Raw genomic sequence first — 25,224 nt, 5'->3', positions numbered from 1 at the left:
ATGTCAAATTACAAAGTGGTTGGACAGTTGCAGAATTATATCAACGCACAAGAAAATTAACTATAAAAAAAACGATAATACTATAGGCCTAAACAACAAATAAAAGCAGTTAATAATTGGGAATAATTCATTGTTAAAGGTGCCCTAGAATGAAAAATGTAATTAACCTTGCCATAGTTAAATAACAAGAGTTCAGTACATGGACATCACATACAGTCTCAAACACCATTGCCTTCTCCTTCATATGCAAATCTTGTTTGTGAAAAACACCACGAAAAAACAAGTGGTTCTCAACATAACGTCACCTGTGACACAATCGCTGAGGTCATTAATATGCCCGCCCCCAAACATTTGCATGCCAGCCAATGTTCATTGTCAGGCGGAAATGCGCAGCCGAATCATCGGGAGTTCTATCAGATAAACAAGCGTCACGTGAGGCTAGCAAAAACAGCAGCTCATGGAAATAAATGTTATGATCCAGGCTGTGCAGGGGACGTGAAGACTTTTCACACCCTTCCCACAGAAAAAAATGTCAACAGTCACGGTTGATGTTTATTTACAATCGGATACCGCAACAAATTAATGCAAAATCGTTCGTTTGGTTGGCCCATTTCACCACGGACAGTATTTCTAACCTGGGACAATATCAAGCAGGATTCGCTCAGCGTCTAAAACTGAAGAAAGGCCCGTTTCCAACCATATTCCTGCAAGCAGTAAGTAGTGATTTTATCCACTTCTTGACTGTCGAACCCATTTCTGATTAAAGTGAAAGTTTCTTAGTAAGACAAGATTAACGATAAAATCACCTGTGTTATCTAGATCCAACACAAGATGCTAGTCAAGTAACAACAGGAAACTCCAAGTAGCACACATAACAGTTTGTCAAATGACAAAGGTTCATATTATTTCCTGCAAGTGTTGCCATAAAGTACAACAGTAGATACGTATGTCGATCCCTTTTGACAGATTGAAATCTAAATTAGCCTAAATTTCATCATCACACATAACTAAGAAGCTAACTACGTTTACTACTACTGTTTGCTTACAGATCGCTCACTCGATCCTTGTAGCTAACGTCACCTTCTCCACCATCTAAGTTGAAACAATAGTCATTTGACTAGACTTCTAGTCAATTTGTTAAATAAATATACATTTTTGAGAACTGAAGTATGATTATTTTGCAGCAGGTGAGTAGTAAACATGACACTGACTATTTTGAGTGGCTTATGCATTACTTTGTTTGGCTAAATAAATCGACTTTCAAATCAGAACCACTGATTATCTCTTCATCACGGCACCTGTTAAGGGGTGGGATATATTAGGCAGGAAGGGAACATTTTGTCCTCAAAGTTGATGAAATGAAAAATAGTCAAGCGTAAGGTTTTAAGCGAGTTTGACAAGGGCCAAACCAATGGCTAAACGATTTGGTCAGAGCATCTCCAAAACTGCAGCTCTTGTGGGGTGTTCTCAGTGTTCCCATGCAATCTATCAAAAGTGCTCCAAGAAGGGAACAGTGGTGAACCGGCGACAGGGTCACAGGCGGCCAAGGCTCATTGATTCACGTGGGGAGTGAAGGCTAGGGAAGGATATAGATCTATCTATCTATCTATCTATCTATCTATCTATCTATCTATCTATCTATCTATCTATCTATCTATCTATCTATCTATCTATCTATCTATCTATCTAGATCTATCAAATGTCTGTCTGTCTGTCTATCTATCTATCTAAACATGCATCTAGTTATCCATCCATTAATTTATCGTCTCTAACATTTTAATTAAAGTTACATAAGTTTATATGACCCCTAAAGCAGTTATTTTTCAAACAAATAAACTGTTTATAGCTGTGAATGGATGATGAGCTTCGGTAGATGCATTTTGAATCAAGAAGACTTTGCACTTCGTCTTGTTTTTATTACCCTCATTTCCAAGTGCTTAGTGTTAAACTAAGTAGAAATGTGCCTTAATACCACTCAAATTGATGTCTTATGGTTTGGCTTCGTTTTCAAAGACTTTTAACATTTTTATTACTGCCTTTAGCTTCCACCAACTGTAATTATTTATATAGATGAATTTTGGTAGATTTCCTGCTAGCAGCGACTGTTTTCACTGCATTTCAACGCATTCTCAATTTATATCACTTTCTTGACACGCACAACATGTTCACAGTCTTGGAATACCTAAAGAGCATAGCAGTGCGTGCACACATTGTGTTCAGTTCAAATAAAGATAAATCTGGTGGCAGACGATCACAGCACAGTAGTGTGAAGGAACTGTGGGATGTTTTTATGAGGCGTACATTCTCAGTAACATTTGGATGCATTTGATTGAGCTTAATGTTGTTCAAATGAAGAATAATACTGCAAATGAGCACTATGTTGAAAACAACAAAGGATCTGCTTAATGTGTTCTAGTTTATTTGGAGACACACCGACAGTGTTGATGTGTAACATCCAACAAATAATATCTGTCTGGTAGGTGTATCGTTTGATAATGATGTCCAAAAGGACTGTAAGAGGCTGCATTTATGCATGAGCTCAGCCCAAATGCACTGCAAGGTCAGACACGAAGCGAACAGCTCGCCGTAGCAGTTCTTATTACATGTGCATCACGTCTCGACAGGGTCCGAATCTCGCTCAACACACACCTATGAGTCTCATGACACCATACTAAAAAGATATCAAAACACATTAGGGACCAACCTGGGAGAGAGAGAAAATGTGCAAAAAATTGCACTGAAAATTGAGGCTTGAATTACAACCTGTGAATTGTATGGACGTAACGTGTATGATTTGCACTGTGAATGAAATATTATAAAGGCAGGACCAAATTTTTATATATTATATATTATATGGACACACATTCCAAGGTTGCGCTTAAACATGAATTAGTTTGTGTGTCAAGGGACCTTTTTTGAGGCATGCGGCGAGCCATCGCGAACCCTGCTGCGCACACATGAAGGTCGGATGACCTGTTCTTCTGGGAGCCACAGTCAGCAGCATGACGTCCTCTTGATTTACCAAATGTGCTACACACAGAAAATATAGGAAGCACCAGTGTCATGCACCTATTTTATTTGAGGCCACAGAATAAAAATGAGTCTTTGAGGGTTGGTAGAGAATAACTGAATTCTTATAAAGCAAATTAAGTCACACTTTATATTAGGTGTCTTTAACTGCTTATATATAACTAAAAGTATCAGTTACAATGTACTTATTGTGTTGTATGTTGTATTGCAAAACACTTTTGCTGGCATTGATGTGGGATACAATTAAAGGTGCTGTATGTAAGTTTTTCAATTTACTAAAGCATAAAAATACCACAATTTGTTTGCAGATATTTAGGAAACATTATAAATGCACCTAGTTGTTTCTCAGAAATCAATGCTACAGCCAGTTTTTTTTTACTTCGAAATGTGTGTTCTGTGTTGAAATGTCTGTTTTTGTTTTGGTCTGTGTTTACCCAATAGTATTTCGACTCCTCAGGTTGCCAGTTGGCAGAAAACACAGCATACTGGAGCAGCCATGGACCCTGGCAAACAAACTTTGTCAGAGATCACAGATTCTACCTGACCTAAAAAGCCTCTGTATCCACCTAAAAATCTCTATGAATAAGAGCATATTAAAACGCAGATAAATCAACTTATCAACCTAAAGTTTGGCTTTCATTTTGTCCTCAAGCTGGCAACCCGTGTGAGCATCGAGTCTGGGGAGGAAGGGCCGGGGGAAATAACAATCTCCAATATTTTGATTTTGGACTGCAGTACCTATGTCGACCACTAGCTCTGTCCTACATTGGTATTTTGGAGGTTCAACGTTGGTTAACAGGTCATTGTAGTGTCAACAGGGTAATTATGGTTGTAACCAGTGCTTGAAGTGGGCCGTTACGCAGCACTTTTTTATTTTAATCAGTAGCATACCCTCACTTTATCTTGCATACAGGCATTTCTCACAAGTTGTCGTACTTTGAACCCAAAACCCCGCCCCCAGGAGTACCGGCACTTTTTTCCCCACTTTAAGCACTGGATATAAATACAGAAATTACATGCAATCACTTCATTTTATCAATCATTAATTTAAAAGTTAGTGCACAGTAGCCCTAGTTACAGACACTTAAAGGGATAGTTCACCCAAAAATGAAAATTTTGTCATTACAGTTTTTCTCAGTCGCTTTGGTACATTTCTCGAATCAAACTCACAATTTGCAAAACAGTAAGTGTATTTCTCAAAACAATTTGTACAAATATCAAAACACCATGGATAACCTACAAAAGACACTATCTTGCTCAAAATCTTTAGTTCATCTATCAAAAGTAAATATCTGTGTCAATGAACATGAACATGTCAGTGCCATCAGAATGACAAGTCCTTGTGTAATTGTGTACGGATAAGACAGACAAATTGTTTAGTCATGTTGTCAATATAACAGTTTACTCTGGAGGGATGTTCTGATGGAAACTACGGCTGAAGTTTTGATGACACTTATTGTCAATTGTAAGTTACATCTTAGTGTATATGTGAGTGTAATTACAAGAGAATGGAAAAGATTCAAATTTACACTCTTACTGCCTTTGGCCACTTTTGCCTTTGCCATCAGGAGATCTTGACAATATGACTGCTTGAAGGACAATGACATGAAAGCCATATTTTTGTGCAGATTTTACCTGTTTATGGCTATGGTCTTAAAGGTCCCGTTCTTCGCGATTCCATCTTTCAAACTTTAGTTAGTGTGTAATGTTGCTGTTAGAGCATAAATAATACCTGTAAAATTATAAAGCTCAAAGTTCAAGGCCAAGCGAGATATTTTATTTAACAGAAGTTCCCTTTCAAAGCCTACAGCGAATGGCCGGTTTGGTCTACAGCAGGAAGTGCAGGGATGTAATGACATCACTAGAACTGTTTGTTGACTAACCCTCCGTCCACAAGAACACGCAAAATAGGGGGCGTGGTCTTGTTGCTCTCCCACGTAGAGAAGAGCGCGCATTCAGCGCTTGTATCTCCCCGTTATGGTAAGAGGTGGGACCTTTCCGGGCAAAGTGCGCTAAGCTGCTGTCCAATCACAACACGGGAAGCGCTGGCCCAATCAGAACTCGTTACATATTTCTGAAGGAGGGACTTCATAGAACAAGGAAATCATCAGGCTGTTTTTAGGACAGAGAAAACAGCGGTGTACAGTTAAGTAAATTGTGTGAAAAATACAGTGTTTTTTTACACACGAAACATTAACTCATGTCATGCACACTGTAAACATAATCAAAGCTTCGAAAACACGCGAAGAACGGGACCTTTAAACTTTTGATCAGCTGATGAATGGCCTGTTTGAGTTTAAATGCAGTTTTCAATAAATTGCCTACTCTCTATTTTTCTCAGGCCTATATTTAGCTCCTGTTTCTTCTTTTGGCATTTTGAAGCAGCACTTACAACCCGGTTATGGTCCACAAGTGCGAAATGTGTAAAACTTGCAATGCATCCCCTGGTCTTAAGATTTTGTTCAGGAGTATACAGAACATGTCATTGAGATACAAAAATGAAAAGACAGCACTGAATAGCGCACAAAAAAAAAAAAAACCTAAAGAAGAAATGTGAACATTGGGGAAAAACTGTACATGCGGTGCTGTAGAAATATATATATATATATATATATATATATATATATATATATATATATATATATATATATATATATATATATATATATATATATATATACCTGCTAGTTGATGATTCATGAGAAGCACCTTCGTTAGAGAAAGTCAAGATTCACCTGGGAACAATTTACCAATTCAGGACAGATTTAGAAAAAAGTCTAATGGAAATATACAAAGTATAGTAATATGCTTGACATATTATGATAACTTGTTCAACCATTTTGCATGTAAAGACTTATGCTATGAGCTTGTGCCTAAATGTTGTGGAGGGTGAGACTATTCAACAGAGACCCAATATTATACATTTTGATCAACATGACATAAGCAACTGATAATGTAGGAAACAACAGAAAATTGTACATAATCATTTGCATGGATGTACCGAAGCATTTGCAGCTTGTTCAAAGAAATGAGAAACTGCTTTTTGGATATGCTCTGAGAATTTGATATGATTTGAGAAATCTACCAAAGCGACTGAGAAAAACGTCTCGATTACGTATGGAACATAACGTCAGTGACTGATGAATGGGAGTTTCGCCTAGAAGCCAATCATCTTCGAGATCTTAGAAAACGCTCCCAATGGCAGTGCCAATAATAATAATAATAATAAACTTTATTTTATATAGCGCCTTTAAATGTTACATCTCAAAGCACTTTACATAGAAATACACATAACATTACAGGCATTAAAAAATAAAAAATAAAAAGACAGCAACAAAGTAGACAAATGAATCACATAAAAGCTATCCTAAAATAATATGTTTTGAGTGATGATTTAAAAACACTAAGGGATTCTGCATTCCTAATCTCAGAGGGCAGGGAATTCCACAACTTAGGAGCCAAAGTAGAAAAAGCCCTATCACCCATAGTTTTCAACCGTGCTGTTTGGACAGTTAAAAGACCAGCTTCAGAGGACCGTAAAGCACGTGTTGGTGTATAGAGAGTTAAAAGCTCACACAAATAATTAGGGGCCAAATTATTCAAGGCCTTATACGTTAGCATTAAAATTTTAAAATCAATACGAAAACTAACAGGAAGCCAGTGCAATTTTTGCAGGATTGGAGTAATGTGCTCCCTTGCACTGGTCCTAGTTAGAATTCTAGCAGCTGAATTTTGTACCAACTGTAATTTATTCAGTGTAGCTTTAGAAACTCCAGCCAGCAATGCGTTACAATAATCAATGCGTGAAAAAACAAAAGTGTTGATTAACTTTTCTGCCACAGAGAAGGTCAACATGGGACGTAATTTTGCAATGTTTTTTAGATGAAAAAATGATGTTTTGACTGTGTTACGAACCTGATGGCATGCGAGATTTGCATGCGTAACTCCGCCTACCCACATGGGTATATAAGGAAGTAGCTGGCATGATCGCATTATGTTTACCTGCTGAGGAGCCAAGACGGAACTCTCGGCCGTTCCATTGGTACAGCGGATGTGACAGTGGGACGTTACGTCTCCGTTACCTGCTCAGGGAATGAGGGTTACATACATAACCGAGACGTTCCCTTTCGTTCAGTCACTCTGACGTAACGTAAGGGGCTGTCGCAAGGAGTACTAGTTCTGGGAACCAGGTCCGCACGTGCCAATATGGGGCGACCAACGTGACCTGCTCCTTGTCCTCCCTGACCTTGCACAGAACTCGTGCAAGAAGGCTCATTGGGGGAAATGCATACTTGTGTAGGCCCTGCGTCCAGCTGTGCACCAGTGCATCCGTGCCGAGCATGCCCTCGGTCAGGGAATAGTACAGGCTGCAATGGGACGAGTCGTGGGAGGCAACAGATCTACCTGTGTGTCCCCGAATTGATCCCAGATAAGCTGGACCAACTGGGGATGGAGTGTCCACTCCCCAGGGATTGGCTGAATCCATGAGAGCTCGTCGGCTGTACAGTTCAGGATCCCCGGGATATGGACAGCACGAAGGGACCTCAGGTGCTTCTGACTCCATAACACGAGATGGTGGGCAAGTTGGGACATGCGGCGGAAGCGTAGACCGCCCAGGTGGTTGATGTACGCTACAACAGCCGTGTTGTCCGACCTGACTAGTACGTGTTGACCCCTCAGCAACGCTAGGAAGCGGTGCAGGGCGAACCGTACTGCCAGCAACTCGAGGCAATTGACATGCAGGCGGCGCTAGCTCTCTGTCCAGGAGCCTGCAGCAGCATGTCCATTGCACATGGCACCCCAACCCGTAGTGGAAGCATCTGTAGACACAACAACATGCCTGGAAACTCGTTCTAAGGGCACACCTGCCCATAGAAAGCTGAGGTTCGACCACTGGGTGAGTGTCTGTCTGCAGGCCCGAGTCACTGGGACCCGGAGCGTGCCAGACTGCCATGCCCATCTCAGGACAGAGCTAGCCCGAAAGAGAATACAGCATACTGATATGCCCGCCCCTCGAACACACACCGCAGGAACGGTCTGTGTCGCGGAAGGATGGACACATGGAAGTATGCGTCCTTCAGGTTGATCGCTGCAAACCAATCGCATGGACGAACGCATTCGAAAAGGCGTTTGGCAGTCAACATCCCGAACGGAAGCCTGTGAAGTGATCGGTTCAGGACGCGAAGCTCCAGGATTGGCCGTAACCCACCGGATTTCTTCGGTACAATGAATTAAGGGCTGTAGAAGCCAGACTTCATCTCAGCTGGAGGGACGAGCTCGATCGCGCCCTGCGCCAGTAGGGTAGCGATCTCCGCACGCATGACAGGGGCATTGGGCCCCACCATGGTGATCCGGACACCCCGGAAGCGGGGAGGAGCTCACGCGAACTGAATCACGTAGCCGAGCCTGATGGTCCACGCGACCCAGCGGGACAGTCCCGGCAGCTCGACTCCCAGGGAGTGTACCAACGGGGTCATACGGAGCACCGGCATCACTTCTGTAAATGTTTTATTACAAAAAAACAAAACATTTATTGTTTACTTAATAAGGATAATTAAAGATTTCTCTGGAAAAACAAACATGTACCATAACCTGAAGTGGACATTTTTAGAATTGTATTAGGTCTTTAAGGTATTAGGTCTTAAATTTAAGGTTTTTATTTAAAATGCTATGTGCCTTTCACCATGTAAAAATTAGTAAATGTGTGTTACTGACCGCTTTCAGCAGCAGCTTCAGCAGTGTAGGGGGTGGGCTTTATATTCTAGAGCGTATTTTGATTGGACAGAAGATTTGATGAGAAAGTGAAGTCTGCGATGATGTCACCACAATCTGAGATTCGTTTTAAAGGAAGTGGGAGACTGTAAATTTTTAATGCTTATATCTCCTAAATGCAAATTGTGTCAAATTTTGGAATATACCAGCTTATTCATAACTTTAAGGCTAACACAGTCATACTAAAAGCTAAAAACTTAAATTTTGATTTTGATTTCAGTGGACCTTTAAGACCAGCAACTTCACAAGCTTTGATAGTAGTAGAAGGTGCCCAAATATGTTGAACAAATTCTCAAGCAAATTAACAGCAACAGAGAATTCTTAGAAAGACAATGTTGAAATCTAAACCCTTTATAGAAAGATGCATGGGCTGAACAGGGACAAGAAATGGAGGAGTACAGAACTGCCTCTGGCAGTTTGTTAAAAAGAACACATCTAATTATATCACTTTGACAATACGCCATCCACTAAAACAGGGAATTCTGTCTTTTCTAAAATGTGACAAGCAACATGTCACTATAAATAGAAAAGGATGCATATTAAATCAGTATACAAGCTGAACCAAATGCACTGTGGATGTTAAAGCCACAACAATTCAGCGTGGTTTATGAAGTTATGGACTGCGTTAAAAGACCTGAGAAATATAGAAAATAAGTGCATTAGGGAGTAACATAGAAATACAAATGTTTGAAGTACAAATAGCTTTTCTATTTTCATAATGGGTGTTATACTATATTAATCCTACTTTCCGCAGCCTCTGTGAAGCGAAAATTGAAAACCAATGTTTTACTGAAGGCACATTTGAATGTATTTTAGAGGGATGGGTGAGTCAGACATGATGAGAAGAAATGTTCTTCTCTTTGACTTTACCAGGTCAGAAACAAACATCATCTATGTCCATATTGTTTTGATGTTGTGAAGCTTCACGTCTCCATGCACACGGAAAAGAGAGGGCAAAAGCGTCATTACGGCATAGCTGCCCAGTGAAGCTTGCTATGAGGGCCCAACACATTAGCAGATTATGAGTTTGTGTCTGGCTACTGTTGTTCATTAAGTGTCAAGAGAGGAATGAACCCGAGTGACTTTTCTAATGGCATCTCAAAAACTCCAATGGAATGAGCACTTTTTTTGATTCGTTGGGCTCTCAGTGTTGTTTCAAAAAGAATCAGACCTCATACTTTGAGAAAAGGTGGAGCGGCACTCCACTGTAATAAAGAAAGGAGTGCTGAGTGCTGTGCCTGTATCTCTCTTTCACTCTCGTTTAGGCTTTGTTGTTGTGCTGAGAGGTTCTGAGCAAGACTAGAGAAATGAAAAGAATGGGTTATGGGGAAAGAAATAGCTCAAAATAATTTATTTAAATCTGATTTTATTTTTTTAAAGGTACAGAGTTTTATTAAAACAAATATAAATGCAAATATAAGGGGTTAATAAGCATTTCAATAATGAAAACTAAAATGAAAAAGTGAAAATGATTGTTTTCTGCCTTTGGCGAGTTAGTGTAAGTACAATATATTATTTGGTGGAAACATAAATAAAACAATGTTTAAAGTTAAAGACGTTCATTGGGAATTTCTTTCAGTGTTTGCTGAAGGTCTTTGAGAAAGATGTTATATTATTAATATTTTTATTTTTTTGCAAGCAACAGGCTTTTTTTCTCCAATTGTAGTCTCCTAAAATTTTTAAAAAGGTCGTCAAATATTGTAATTTAGCTTCATCAGATGCTTTTTTGGCCAGAGGCTAGAGCAGGGGTTTTCAAACTTTATGATGCCAAGGAAATATGACAAACCTTTTAAAACATTTAAACTGTTAGATAAATGGTAAGTGTGACGTTATAAATACAAATTGTTTCCAAACTTAAATTGGCTATACTTAATGTTGGATGTATAAACCTGAAGAAGAGCATTTTCAGTTTAAAAAAAATGTGCATAATCAACTTTCACAATAAATAAATGTAAGCTGCTTAGTACTGCATTAATAATGCTGGCTTAAAACGCAAGTGAGGAAAATTAAAGGGACTATAGTGAGAAAAAACTAGAACGATTTAAAGCAAACATACAATTCTGGAAAGTATGTATACAACAAAAAAGAGAAACTAGAAATGAAACAGTTAATGTTGACTTTAATCATTTTTGCCTTTCTTTGTATTTCAGTGGCAGGTTGCTTGAATGGTGGTTTATTAACTTATTATTCTTAAAGAGGTCATGAACTGGCTTTTTTTTTCTATACTGATATCTGGGGTCAACTTATGACGTCCATGTGGTTTTTACATTCAAAAACATCATAATGTTTTTCATTTTTTTATCATTTATGCACCAACAAAAAAATAAAAAAACAAATTCAAATTTCTACTACATAAATTACCCAATTTAAATATACATTCATCTAGCAGGGAAATATTCCTTGATGAAAAAAATAAAGAAAAATATATTTTACAGACAGACATAATGCATCATGGTATCAGCATATTCAGTATATTTTCAGGTATAGAGCTTATAAAAAAATGAGCTGTTTTCTATGCAAGCCTGTGTGAGCTAAAGCAGGTGTGGGAAGTATATCATTTACTTTGAAAAAAGACTGTAATGCTGCGCTAGATTGAACCAAACGACCATGGAGGCAACGGTGTAAAATTACCTTTTGCAAGAAAACACATTTTCCACCTGTGAATTTGAAAAGATCAAATAATGGCAAAATGTGATTTGAATTTTATCTGCACAGAACGTGAAATTCAATTTAATCTTCTTTTAGAGGATCTGAATAAACTGCCATCTATGGTCCAGACTGAGTGCCATGCATTACCAGAGGGGAACTTTGGAATTATCACCTTGAATTTCACATAGGATAATGGCTGTCCTCCTGAAATGGGCACCTTTGTATATGTTCCTCCATTTGATCGCAGGCTCATTTTCACCCTGCAGCATCTTTCTCTTTGGTTTTAATAGTTCTCTAACTAATAGATGGATTGCAATTCTGTTTCTTTCAGAGAAGTCAAGCTCACATTATAAGACATCGTTTTAGTCCTGGGTGCTGATTAATTTCATCTTAGAGGCCAGCTATTATGCCTAGCAATGTCTATTCAACATAAAACTGATTCATTAAAGGGGCAGTTCACACAAAAATGAATGCTTTATAATAACTGTATGCTGTGAATCATTTGTTATGCATTAGTAAATTAATGAATCATTTATAAAGCATTAACAGACAATAATAAACAGTTTATAAATACAGCTAAATGCTTTATTCTTGATTTACAAGCATAATGTGTCTAGTAATTGTATTTTCATTAATGATCAAGTTATAATTTCCTGTATTAAATTATTTACAAACCAGTTATTTAGAAGCTGCCAGTGGTTCATATTTAGAAAGTGTAAGTAAATTATTAATACAATATTTAAATGTACATTTATACAGCTTACGTTTTAGACTGTAATAGTTACTGAGTGTGTTAATACAGTATTCCAACTGTAATTCATGATTAATTCAAATAGTTATAAAACATTTAGTAGGTGTCAGTTGACTATTTTTGTGAGTTCATCTAAACTGAGGACTATTTATGCCTCATAAATAATTACAAAGGAGATTTAAAGGCTCAGTTATCTTCCGCACTGCGGTTCTTAATATTTTTATTTTTATATCAGATTGCAGAGGTTTCGTTTATGTTTTCTTGAGGTGTACATGAGTTTTTTTATTTTCTATGACAATGAAGAAGTTTATTTTTTATTTTATATCAAGTTACCACATGCACATTTCTTTTAATTTTTTTTTTTTTTTTTTTTTTTGCATCTTGAAATATGCAAAAAATGTATATGTTCTGTATGACTCTGTGTTGTGTTTGTTTCCTTCTGTGTGTTTAGAAGATAACTGAGCATTTAAATCTCCTTTGTAAAAGCTTTACAAGGCATAAATAGCCCTCACTTTAGATGAGCTCACAAAAAAAATGTTTAAGATCTACCTGGATTCATCATGAATTACAGTAGGAATACATCTTAATAAATGAGTAACTATTACTGTGTCAAAATAATAAGCTGTACATAGTGCTGGGGGAAACACTTTTTTTGTGATTAATCACATCGAAAATTAATGTTTATGTTTTTCTAATATGTGTACTGTGTATAATTATTATGTATATATAAATACACACACATTCACATATTTAAGATATACATAGGCTACACAAACACACACACAAACGCAAGCACGCACGCACACACACACACACACACACACACACACACACACACACACACACACACACACACACACACACACACACACACACACACACACTAACATATATATATATATATATATATATATATATATATATATATATATATATATATTCACATACAAACACACAAACACATAACACAAACTTTTATTTTGGATGAGATTAATCACAAATATATATATAGCCAGCCAGCGGTCCGCACTTTTCAAAAGGCTTATAAATCATACAGAATTTTTTTTTTTTTTTTTTTTTTTTTTTGAGAAAGCAAAAATGCAGAATGTTTCCTGTGATTGGTTGGTCTAGGGGCAGGGGCAGTGTAAGGGGATAGATCATATAGTTTGTACAGTATAAAAAACATTAAACCTATGGAATGTCCCCACATTTCACAAAAACAAATGTGTGTGTGTGGGGGGGGGGGGGCTCTGTATGTGCTGTGATGTCATACAGCCACATTCTTTTTTATGAGTCTGATTCAAAGTCTTTTCCTGTAACTGTGCGTTCGAGTGCTGTATATCCTCAAGTTAGGAATGTGTTTCCCTGCTTGAGTTATTTTATCTCTTGCCTTATGCTCTAATTCGGTCCCTTTATGAAGGGAGAGGAGGTTTACTTTGCCAGTCAGGCTGTGGAATGCACTACTTTATATGGAAAAAAGCAGTAATTTCCCCAAACACAGTAAAGAAAGCCCAGTCTCCAGGCTCGACCCCACCTCCACCCTCCCAGTTCTCATCGGCCAGTGCTACTGGAAACACTGCTGGCGCCGCGTTCACTGGCATTCCATGCATTCTTTTATCATGTGCTCACAAAAAGACGAGGGGGAGAAAGAATGAGAGACAAGGGGAAAAGTACAGTTAGGGTTAACCCTTGCTGTGTTACAGTGCGTCAGAATGTTTGCAACTGGCTGCTTTGTAAAAAAGAGGAGCACATTTGAAATATGATAGAGGAGATGGTCATGCTTTTAAGCGACCTTGAAATAAATATGTTGATTTTTCTGTATTGTTTCAGGAATTTCTATAATACATTTGTATTTTCTGTCATACATATGCATTTGTATATACAATTACGGGCTGTTAACAGAGAACAATAAGTTCAGCTGTACAGTCTAAAATCATCAGACCCAAAGTTATGCTGATAATTATCAGGCCCATATTACTTGCATTCCAGTGTATAAACATTGGACCGTTGCGGAATGGTTGAGATGTTTGGAATGCTCTGATGAGTGCGAATGAATGCTGCCTGTCAGCTGAATGAAAGCCATTAGCCCAAGCTTTCTGTGCCTTGCGGACAATGAGCTTTAAATTCAATTATGAAGTAATTGTTCTGTCATCACAAAACATTTATTCAGTGTAGATGCTTTCAAGATGAGACAGTTTCTGCAGAGGTTATTCTTAGTGTTCTGCCTCATGGTTCACATACTTGTGAAAGTGAATCTAGATTAGTAATATGGGGGCACAAGTTTATATATATCTTCCATAATTGGATTATCTCATTCACTCACACTAATGCCATCCCAGATGTATTTGACTTTCTTTTACTTCAATTGAACACAAATGAAGATTTTTAGAACAACAATACATCTCTGTGAGTCCATTATGCAAGTGGCCCTCAAAGTTGACATTTTAAAAATCAATTACACGTGTGTGTGTGTGTGTGTGTGTGTGTGTGTGTGTGTGTGTGTGTGTGTGTGTGTGTGTGTGTGTGTGTGTGTGTGTGTGTGTGTGTGTGTGTGTGTGTGTGTGTGTGTGTGTGTGTGTGTGTGTGTGTGTGTGTGTGAGAGAGAGAGAGAGAGAGAGAGAGAGAGAGAGAGAGATACTAATATATATATATATATATATATATATATATATTTTTTTTTTTTTTTTTTTTTTTATTATCAACTGTCATGTGCAGGTTTGTGTGTTCACTTTTGACGTAAACATCAGAACGCTGTGATGAGATATATGCGGGTTGTTGAAACTCGTGCTTAAGTCCTGCTTCACAACGTGCTGTCTTAGCACTTCATGATGCTCTCATAAACCTGCGTATGATAGTTGTCCAGAAGCAATGGTTTATAGTTTAAAATTGCCAGTATATCATGTCTCTTTATCCACTGGAGTAGTATGGGTCACTGTCATATTCATTTTGTGCGGTTTAAGGGTCCCATTCTCTTACATTATATAAACCGCATTATATTAACAGACTGACAGTCAGACGGACAGACTAACAGAAAGAAAAAAGGCAAATAGACAGACCAACTCACCAACAACAGAAAGACAGACAGACAGACAGACAAACAAACAGACAGACTGACTGACCGACAGCAGAGAGACAGACAGAGAGACAGACAGACTGACTGACCGACAACAGAGAGACAGATGGACAGAGAGATAGACAGAGAGACTGAAAGACAGACAGACAAACAGAGAGATAGACAAAGAGACAGACAGGCAGACTGACTGACAGCAGAGAGACAGACAAACAGAGAGAGAGACAGACGGACTGACCAACCAACAACAGAAACAGACCTACCCATCGACAAACAGCAGGCAGACAGATAGATCGAACAACCTACAGATAGATAGATAGATAGATAGATAGATAGATAGATAGATAGATAGATAGATAGATAGATAGATAGATAGATAGATAGATAGATAGATAGATAGATAGATAGATAGATAGATAGATAGATAGATAGATAGATAGATAGATAGATAGATAGATAGATAGATAGATAGATAGAGATTTTCTTTCTTATTACTATCAATTATCATTATTTATGTCAATGTGTATTATTATTTATGTAATTCGCTTTGGCAATATTGTATTTTTACATTCATGCCAATAAAGCAATCTTGAATTGAATTGAATTGAATTGATAGATAGATAGATAGATAGATAGACAGACAGATAGATAGATAGATAGATAGATAGATAGATAGATAGATAGATAGATAGATAGATAGATAGACAGACAGACAGACAGACAGACAGACAGACAGACGGACGGACGGACGGACGGACGGACGGACGGACGGACGGACGGACGGACGGACGGACGGACGGACGGACGGACGGACGGACGGACGGACGGACGGACGGACGGACGGACGGACGGATGGATAGATAGATAGATAGATAGATAGATAGATAGATAGATAGATAGATAGATAGATAGATAGATAGATAGATAGATAGATAGATAGATAGATAGATAGATAGATAGATAGATAGATAGATAGAGATCATGCAGAGTTCACACTGAATAATTGGCATTACATGTTATGTTTTTTAATGAAGCAGTTGTATTTCATTGATGAACAAAGAGTGCGGTAAACAGGGTCCAATACGTCTTCGCTTGTTTGAGCACTTTGGGATAAATGCTTGGCTTTTTGCTGCTGTGCATTTGGGGGGTGATGTGCAGGCCTGTGTGGATGATTAATGGAGCAGTTAGCCCAGCGGCTGCAGAGCCAACGCTCCAGTCACAATGAGTCTACTGGCTGTCATCAGCGCTCCTCTGCACCCTCATGCTGCTCCCTGGCCCAACGTTTACAGCTTCTGCGTGTCTCAGCGGCCAGGGAATAAAATTGCTTCATGAATTTGAGCCGTCACTCCTCGTGCGACATTAATTATTTGTTTTCTTGTAAGTTGTTTTTCTTTTTTTGCCCTATCCTGAGCAGATTGCATTTGGCTTTTGTTATTTAATTTAAGATATGCCATTAATCTAAGCCATTGTTGTGGTGCACGAGGAGAAAAAGTGAAGAAGTAAATGCCAAAGTGAACACTTGCTGTGCAGAAAAGGCCAGGGGAGGGACAACGAGAATAACAACTATTAATGTAGTATGCATCTAATCAACACAAACACTGTTTGTGCATGCCAAACACACTTTTGCGCAAATGATACGGAAGGCAGCTGTGGGAGAATGAACAAGGCGGCTAAATATTTGGAAACGGACCTGATGGTAATAGTAGGATCAGCCACCGATTACGCACACACGGCTGCAAATCTCCATAAAACACCAGACGCTTCACTGCTTTATCCAACACTCCATCTCTCTTCCCCCACTGACCTCCATGAATTTGATACAGGCTCACAAGTGCCGCCGCTGGGAGACTATATCAAATCATCTGCGTTAAATACAGCAGCTCCAACAAAAGAGATGCCAGAGATTGTAATTTACATACAGCACAATACAACCGCAGACTGTCCTCCGAGTTACAAAAAAAAAGGCTGTCTAGGACATTGTCTGGCGTACAATAGCCAACTGTCATTTAGTATCTGGAAACCACAATGAGGTTGAGGGGCAAAAGAGAAAAAACGTAATGATTATTGAAAGAGGACTTAGCCAATGAGCTAGTGATGTTTTAAGGGAGGCGGCGTTAATTGCATTAGACATTGACAGACGTCTGTATCGCCGCGGGTAGACGCTCTCTGGTCGTTCAGAGTTCGGTTTTGACGTGACAGCCTAGACAGGTAAACATGTCAGTACTTTGCAAAATCATAGCGGGAAACCGAGTTGAGTCTTGAGTTATGAAAGACAGAGCTTTGGTCGTTTTAATGTAATATGTAATCTTGTTCCTCAGCGGGAGTGCCACCTAGATCTTTGAGCTGTTGATGGCTACAGCTGTTAAAAACCTGTTAAATGGGATAGAGTTGGTTTGACTAAATATAAGCTGTTTCCCCAAGACGTCTGAAAGATTCTACCCTCATTTGAAAACGAATCGTGGGGGCTGATGACCAAGATTATGCTGAGTGCACGAGGGACCTTTCGTCGGGAAGCATTCCTCACCGTCCTTGGCATACATAATGTTGTCGATTTGGAGAAAGGACTTCTGAGGGTCATATTCTGACTGAAAGGAGATGGCTGATAAGACCTAGCTCATCAGGGCTAATTCAATGGGGTGCAGGAACACCGGTGGCTGTTTCCCCAGGAACTATAACAACAAACAGTGGTACTGGAACAGTGGGTGTTCAATTAGCCAGCCCCTAACATCATTAAACAATTAGACACATCCAAAAGAAAACAACCCGAAGCATCGTGCCAGTTATCTCCTCCTCACAATGTCAGTCATTTCCCAAAGAAAGTTGAACACTGACAAATCCAGTACAATAATAGTAAAATAATCTACTAAGAGTTCAAAGTAACAATATGTTTTCTAGATAGAAATTAGATTGTATTTAGATTTTTGTCGAAATCCCCTGCTTCTCTCTTTTTATTTAATCTCACTTGTCTTCTCAGAAGGGGTTTCTATGTCTTAAAATATGCAGAGACACCAAAGTCTAAAATAAAATTATTATTATTTTTTTTAAATAAAAAAATAAATAAAAAAATAAATAAAAATAAAATAAAATAAAATAAAATAAAATAAAATAAAATGAAATGAAATGAAATGAAATGAAATGAAATAATGAAATGAAATGAAATGAAATGAAATGAAATAAAATAAAATAAAATAGAATACACAGCAAAAAATGTTCTGTCTTTTTTCTTGTGTCCAGTCCAAATATCTAAAAAATATTAAATCAAGATGCATTCAATAGATAAGTAAAATGACATAAGATATTTTTGCTTGTTTTCTTAAAACAAGCAAAAATATCTGCCAATGGGGTGAGAAAAAAATAATCTTATTTCTGTTTGGGACGGAAACAAGAAACAAGATTTTAATCAGAAATAAGATTATTTTTCTCAGGCCATTTTTGTCATTTGCTTGTTTTAAGTCATTTTTGTCTTATGTCATTTTACTTATATAGTCAATGCATCTTGATTTGGGAATTTTTAGATATTTAGAGAAACAAGGCAAAATTGCTACGCAAGAAGAGCATTTTTTGCAGTGTAATAAAATACCCAACACCCTAAGGAGCCTACATTTGTTTCTTTGACACAACGTAATACAACCTTTAGTGATAACAATACCATAGTAGCTATAAAAAGGAATTATTTTGAAGCTCTATAAAAAAATCTATTTGTTCAGTTTAAGTGGACTGGTTTAAAGGGAATGTTTTATAGGATTCTCGCATTATAGACACTCTAAAAGTCATATGTCCATTGGCTCCAAGAACTTATACCCCTTTTACTACCTTTGGGAAATAGCGTCAAAGTGTAGGCCCACATGAAAACAAACTGTGTTTTTTTCTTTTCTTTGAGCGGTACAAATCCCCCCCAAAAAACCCTCCTATGTTTTCACTGTATTAAAATACTCTCTGAAATATCTGACAGCTTTCAGTATAGACAAAAAAAATGTAAATCCTTCAGACAACATCAAATTGGATGTGAAAAAAAGAAAGAAAGAAAATAAATAGAATTTGATGGTAGCCAAGACTGTGGTTTATTGATCGATAAAAACAGCATCCAGCATCAAAAAGGCTTCCATGTCTTATGCTTGAGCCCCTCTTGGGATCGACATGTCCTGCATAGAGAACAGAATTAACAGAAGCAATGTGTCTGCTATCATATCCATTTAGCAGCAACTAAACAGCCTAAACCTATATCTACAGTATATGCCAACACAAGCCTCTGATCTTATGAGTGGCAATGATATGCATTGCTTGTATAAAGGCTATTGCTAATTGGCTAGAGCCCAAAGCCATAGACACCATTGCAGTAAAAAGAGCGGAGATGAAAGAACAGCAAATATAATTCAAAGATATCTGATTTCTTCAGAGATTGCTGTACAAATGGTTTCTCAAGGCAAGAAGAGAGGCCCTGGTCTTGGCTCTTACCACATGTATCACTCATCATCTACAGGATTATGACATCTGATAGCACTGATATCTGTAGAGAAAAGCTTCAGTAGGGAGCATTCAATGTAAGATAAAGCATGCTGCAAGACTGCTCAGTTGCGCAATTGTCATTTAAAGTCACCGTGAAATTAAATCATGCCTTTTTATGGAAAATTTCTGTTTATTATAAATGGTTTATCTGTGCACCTCATTGTAATATATATATATATATTATAATGAGCAAAAACATTAACAGCCATTTCCCCTCATAAAAAAAAAAAAAAAAGATTTTATCTGCATCAACTCAAGGTCTGGGCGATAATCCATCCCCTCCAGCAACCTGTCACTCAAAGAAGATCACAGCAATCAGAAAATAACAATGAGCCATTCACGAGTTCACACTTACATATTAATAAATAGAGTTGGGGTGACCGAGGAGGGTTGTAACATGGAGTCAGTTGTAACACTGTAAGTTTGACAGGTCAGAAAAGAGCTGTGGTAACATCATTAATATCATACAGTCCCATCTTCTTTTTGAGCTTACAGGAGAAATTGCATGTGACTGAGCAAATTTGTAGATTTTATGACCAAAAAAGTGATTTTCAGGTAAGAAAGATAAAATAAAATAAAAGTGTATTAAAAAAATTAATTTTTGCCTAGCAATCACTTAATAGTAGGTACATTTATTTAACTTACATGATATGAAGTAGGTATTTCTCTAGTTTAATTTTATGCTTTGTATTTATGCCAACTTCAAACCCAAAACAGTTAGCAAAGTTATAGCTGTTAGGGCCGGGGATAGTTGTAACAGTTTATTAAAAATCTTACAACCAACCCCTACGATGATTCCAATGGGTCCAGTTATCAAACACACCCTCTGTTGTGGCAAAGTCATGTTAATTATTATTATAATTTTTTTTTTTTTGTGCATTGAGGGAAATTTAATCAGTAAAAGTGTTTCCATCATGTCTTCTTAGATAAAAATGATCTGCCTCAATTGAACTTGCACTGAATTGTAAATTTACATAAAAATAGGTAGATCATGGAAACATAGCTTGTGACTGAACCCTTGTGTGACAGCAATACATACACACACACTCACACAAATACGCAGCATTCATTTTGCACTGTAAAGTTATTAAAAAAATGCAATATAATATTTTTTTTTCTTTTTTATCAGTTTTAATAGTTCACATTATTATAAATGTTTTTTTTTTTTTACCTTTGTTTTTTTTTAATGACGTTTATGCAAAAATTGGATGGGTGGGTGTTATTTAAGCAAATAACCTCTCAATGTTACATCGATCCCCAGCTAGTGTTACAACTCACCCCAGTAGTGGGGTAAGGGGTAAGTGGCAACAACGGAACTGTATTTGACATTAACTCACATAAACTGTGATTGTGCAGTGCATGTCCAATTGAGTTATTTATGTGACAGACAAATGTGGCTACTGTGTATCAAAAATTGAGGCATCTAGCATAAACAACCACTAAGTTACTGATGTTCAAACAAAAACTGTTACAACTATCCCGGGTCTCCCCTAAAGTGTATGTGTATTTGGCACAAGCTTGGAATTTGGCCCGAACCCAGAGTATTCCCTAATCCCAGGTTGAGATAGGAATTTTTAGAAGTAAGGAGATGGGGTGGTGGAAAAATGCTGGAAACCTTTCAACAGAAGCAAGCCTGCTGTATATATAGGCCTACCTCAAAAACTTGGTTAATAAAACATAATGTAAAATCTCCATGGATGAAATCAAGTCACCAACCATTTTTTTTTCTCTTTCTGTAAGCCATTTAACCTCTAGCATTCTTTAAGGTTCCGTTTATTTTTGTAAATGATTATGTAAATGATTAAGTCATAATTTATTTATTAAGGTTTGATTAATTTCAAGTCTGATAACTAAAATAAATGTAGAAGGGGGCTTGACTGAATTGTGAAAGGTTCTCACAGGTGGTTGGGGGTGAGGGGGTTGAAAAATTCAAGTATTTGGTATAAGATCAACAAAAAAAGGAAAGTTGTTTAAGAGGAAGAGCAAGTTGTTATATTTTGAAGAAAAGATTATAAAGACAAAGATAAGATTTTTCTTCTTCTTATAGGAATGTGCACTAATGAATCATTCACAGTGTGACCAGGAACATATGGCTGTTTTGTTTTCACACTGACTAAATGTTTACGTCCTATAAATGTATTAAAATGACAAACAAATGCTTGTTTCTGCTGTTTTCTTTATATTTAGATGTCCATTTTTCAAAGACAATGATCAGCAAGTTCACATAAGGGGTACAATATACAGTAGCTAAGAGAAATTGTTGCAATGGGTTTGCCCAAGAATCACAATAAAGATTTTTGAAGCCTAAAAAAAAGATATTGTCTGACAAAACCTATTTATGTTTATATGTTAACTTCGCGATAAACATTTGTTTTAACATTATCTGCTGTCTCTCTGATATCGTGTGTAGTAGGATACTCCTATGCTACTATAAAGAACGCGTTGTTTGCATGTTAGGAAACAATAGCCAAAACAAGACATAACAATTCCTTCTAAAAAATCGTACCAAAGGTGTGCGGCCACACAAACTCGAGATTCTTTCAAAGTTATGCGGGCCCCACATTCCACACATGCACCTTCACCGGCGGGAACTATATCACAGACTCCTGTGCTTGAGCGTGTCGTGTTACCAGCATTTCCTGTGTCTCATATCTGGAACGAACGAACTCTCCAATGGAGCAAAGTAATGCGAGATGGGAGTGGTTCCGTTATGAGGTCACGGTGAGGGACTGAGCTGAATGCTCAGCAGCGAGCGCAAGCGGTAGACATGAGACGGACTCGATAGCTGGAAACATTTATTCACACAGCTGAATGAATTTCTGCTGGCAACAAAAAATAAAACAACAGGACCGTTTCCTTCGACAGGGAACTACAGATAGACATCACGCTTTGGCTTTATAGGTGCAGGACAGGCGTGTAAGCCTCTACGAAAGACTCCAAGGAAGAGGCGCGTGAGGAAAGTTTTCCTCCGCAAAAACAAACTGGACGGAACAGTGCAGAAATCGTGACGCATAAGCCATGCACTGGTTGTACAGCGTGGGATAGTTTTTCTGGTGTCGTTCATCTGAAGGGGGATGCCTTTTTGGTGGCTTTCGTCAACAAAAGTTTAACGCCAGGAACGCCGTATTATTCTGTTCGACAAGAAAACGCGTCTTTCTGAACGGAACATTTCTCGCGCTCGTCCAGAGTCGACGTTTTCTTCTGTTATTTGTTGGTTTGGCTAAAGGATCTGTTCCTCATCGTGTAGTTTGGGGGACAGGGGTTGGGTTGGATATATATATATATTATTATTTTTTTTCACTTTTCCTTCATGGCCTCCTCCAGGATGTATCTTCTTGTGAAATGCATGTTGATGTTCCAACTTGTGGTGCTGATCTCAAAAAACAGTCGGGCGCTCATTTGTTTGCCCTGTGATAAATCCAAATGCGAGGAGCCCAAGCACTGCACGGGTTCGGTGGTGTTGGGGATCTGCGACTGCTGCTCGGTTTGTGCCAAGCAGAAGAACGAGAGCTGCGGCGGCGTTTACGGTCTGTACGGGACCTGCGACCGCGGACTCCGGTGCGTGATCAGACCCCCGTTAAAACGGGGCTCCATTACGCAATACGAGGTTGGAGTTTGTGAAGGTCTGTATACACATTTCATTCACTCTCTGAAAAGTTGCCATATGTTAATTGTTTTAATCGAGCCTATGATGGTGAAAGGAATTAAATAAATCACTTCTGCCTCCGTAGGCTATATATTAGCGAAACTAAACCAAAGCGGATGTTTTCTGGCAAGCTCTTTTAACACTGTAATGAAACTAATATGCCTATCATTGCACGTTACTGTTCGTTTGTAGACCTAATTTATTATTTCATACTAGTTGGTTACATCCCAACAAGCAACGGCCATTGTTACTGCTAAAATTGCAAGGATTATCTGAGGATCTGTGGTTCAGATCTATTCGCTTCTATTCCCATTGGTACTAATACTTGTTTGTTTGTGTGTTAGTATCAGTAGTAGTAGTAGTAGTAGTAGTAGTAGTAGTAGTAGTATCAATCCCATTAGTTATAAGTACATTTTAACAAATATCTCACTATTTACAATTCTTACTAGAAAGGGTTTAAAATGATGGTAACATGGAATACACCGTTGAGTTAGAATTAAAGTTCTAGCCTATCATGCAATATAGATAGGCCTACTAAAAAAATGTATTTGTTTATAAACCGTAACATTGGAATAGCCTAGACTGCATAAAACCAATAGTTATAAGTAAATGGTCCATATCTGAACCACAGGTCCATATATAATTAAATGGGGGGAGGGGGTCCAGTAACAATGATTTTGTTAATTTGCTATATTTAATACTAAAGAAACAAAAAAGTCTCCTATTTTTAGTATTTACTCCTAATAAATATATTCTAGGTTACTAGTACCGGATTTAAAGAATGGATGTTAAAATGGCTTGCCACAATATCTGTCTATGGAAAGGAAAAGAAAATGTGTAAAGTGTTGCTATAGTAAATCAGCGATACAATGTGCTCTGTTTATTACGATGTTAGGGGATAACCTTGTTCACAGAACAGGCTATCACTTTCGAGAGAAAAAAAAGGGAAAAAACTAGCTCCTGAACATTATGAATCATTATTATAGCTAATTAGAGTAGAAATGAACCATTATCAGGGCTCATTAGATATCGTGATGTGATGGTAAAGCCATTATGGAGAGGGCATAACAGCATGAATCAGAATGTAAGCGTCGGTCCTGTCTACACAATAACACATTTCCTCTGCCTTCATAACTGTCGTTTGCAGTAGAGTGAAAGAGGGGCGAGCTGGTTAATGTGTTTGCAGCATGTCGGTTTTCCCTTTCTTTGGGGTATGGCTAACGGATTCCGTGCTGTTTTTGGACGTGGTGCCAGCCTCGCTCTTTCCGCCGAGGCTTGTTGGTTTTTCATAGGAATGTCTGCTATGCAACTTAACTTGAGCCAGTATATTTGACATCGGACCGTCGAGGGTGCGCTTATACTTTTTCAGTCATGAGGTTGCTTTTCGGGATGCATATTCTCACCTCACCTTTATTCAGTTAATTGTGCTGTCAAGCATGTATTGGCGCAGGTTCTTCACTGTAGAGATTTTCATTCTTTTCATTCTTTCATTCTTGATTTAGTATATTCCATAGGCTATTTTTTTAGTTTTGAAAATGTATTTTTAAATCCTGTGTTATGAAGCCCCACTCAAGTGCAGGCTATATCATTATAAATTAGCTTTGAACAGTCATAGAAACTTTCACATGCTGTTTATTTTGTGTCTGAGATAAAATAAATTGACAATGTGTTAACTGAAGCAAAAAAACACAAAAAAATGGTTTAAGATATGTTGTTTACAGAAACTACTTCACAGTGCTGTCAATGTCAAATATCTGCCGATTTATCGCCCTGCCACCATTTTTAAACACTTAGAGGGAT

General features: G+C 37.9%; 1 protein-coding gene across 1 annotated transcript in view; it reads left to right on the top strand.

Annotated features, from left to right (window-relative positions):
- The first annotated feature begins 22,524 nt into the window (after positions 1–22,524).
- crim1 (cysteine rich transmembrane BMP regulator 1 (chordin-like)) overlaps positions 22,525–25,224 on the top strand; it is a 153,902-nt gene continuing 151,202 nt past the window's right edge. Inside the window, exon 1 of the mRNA XM_067455424.1 lies at positions 22,525–23,401. Coding sequence (XP_067311525.1) covers positions 23,089–23,401 — 313 coding nt within the window. The 5' untranslated portion in view covers positions 22,525–23,088. The remainder of the gene's footprint in view (positions 23,402–25,224) is intronic.

The sequence above is a fragment of the Pseudorasbora parva genome, chromosome 10 (assembly GCF_024679245.1).
Source record: "Pseudorasbora parva isolate DD20220531a chromosome 10, ASM2467924v1, whole genome shotgun sequence".
NCBI classification, from domain to species: domain Eukaryota; kingdom Metazoa; phylum Chordata; class Actinopteri; order Cypriniformes; family Gobionidae; genus Pseudorasbora; species Pseudorasbora parva.
Note: the sequence above shows the minus strand (reverse complement) of the source record. Positions and strands in the feature narration are given on the sequence as shown.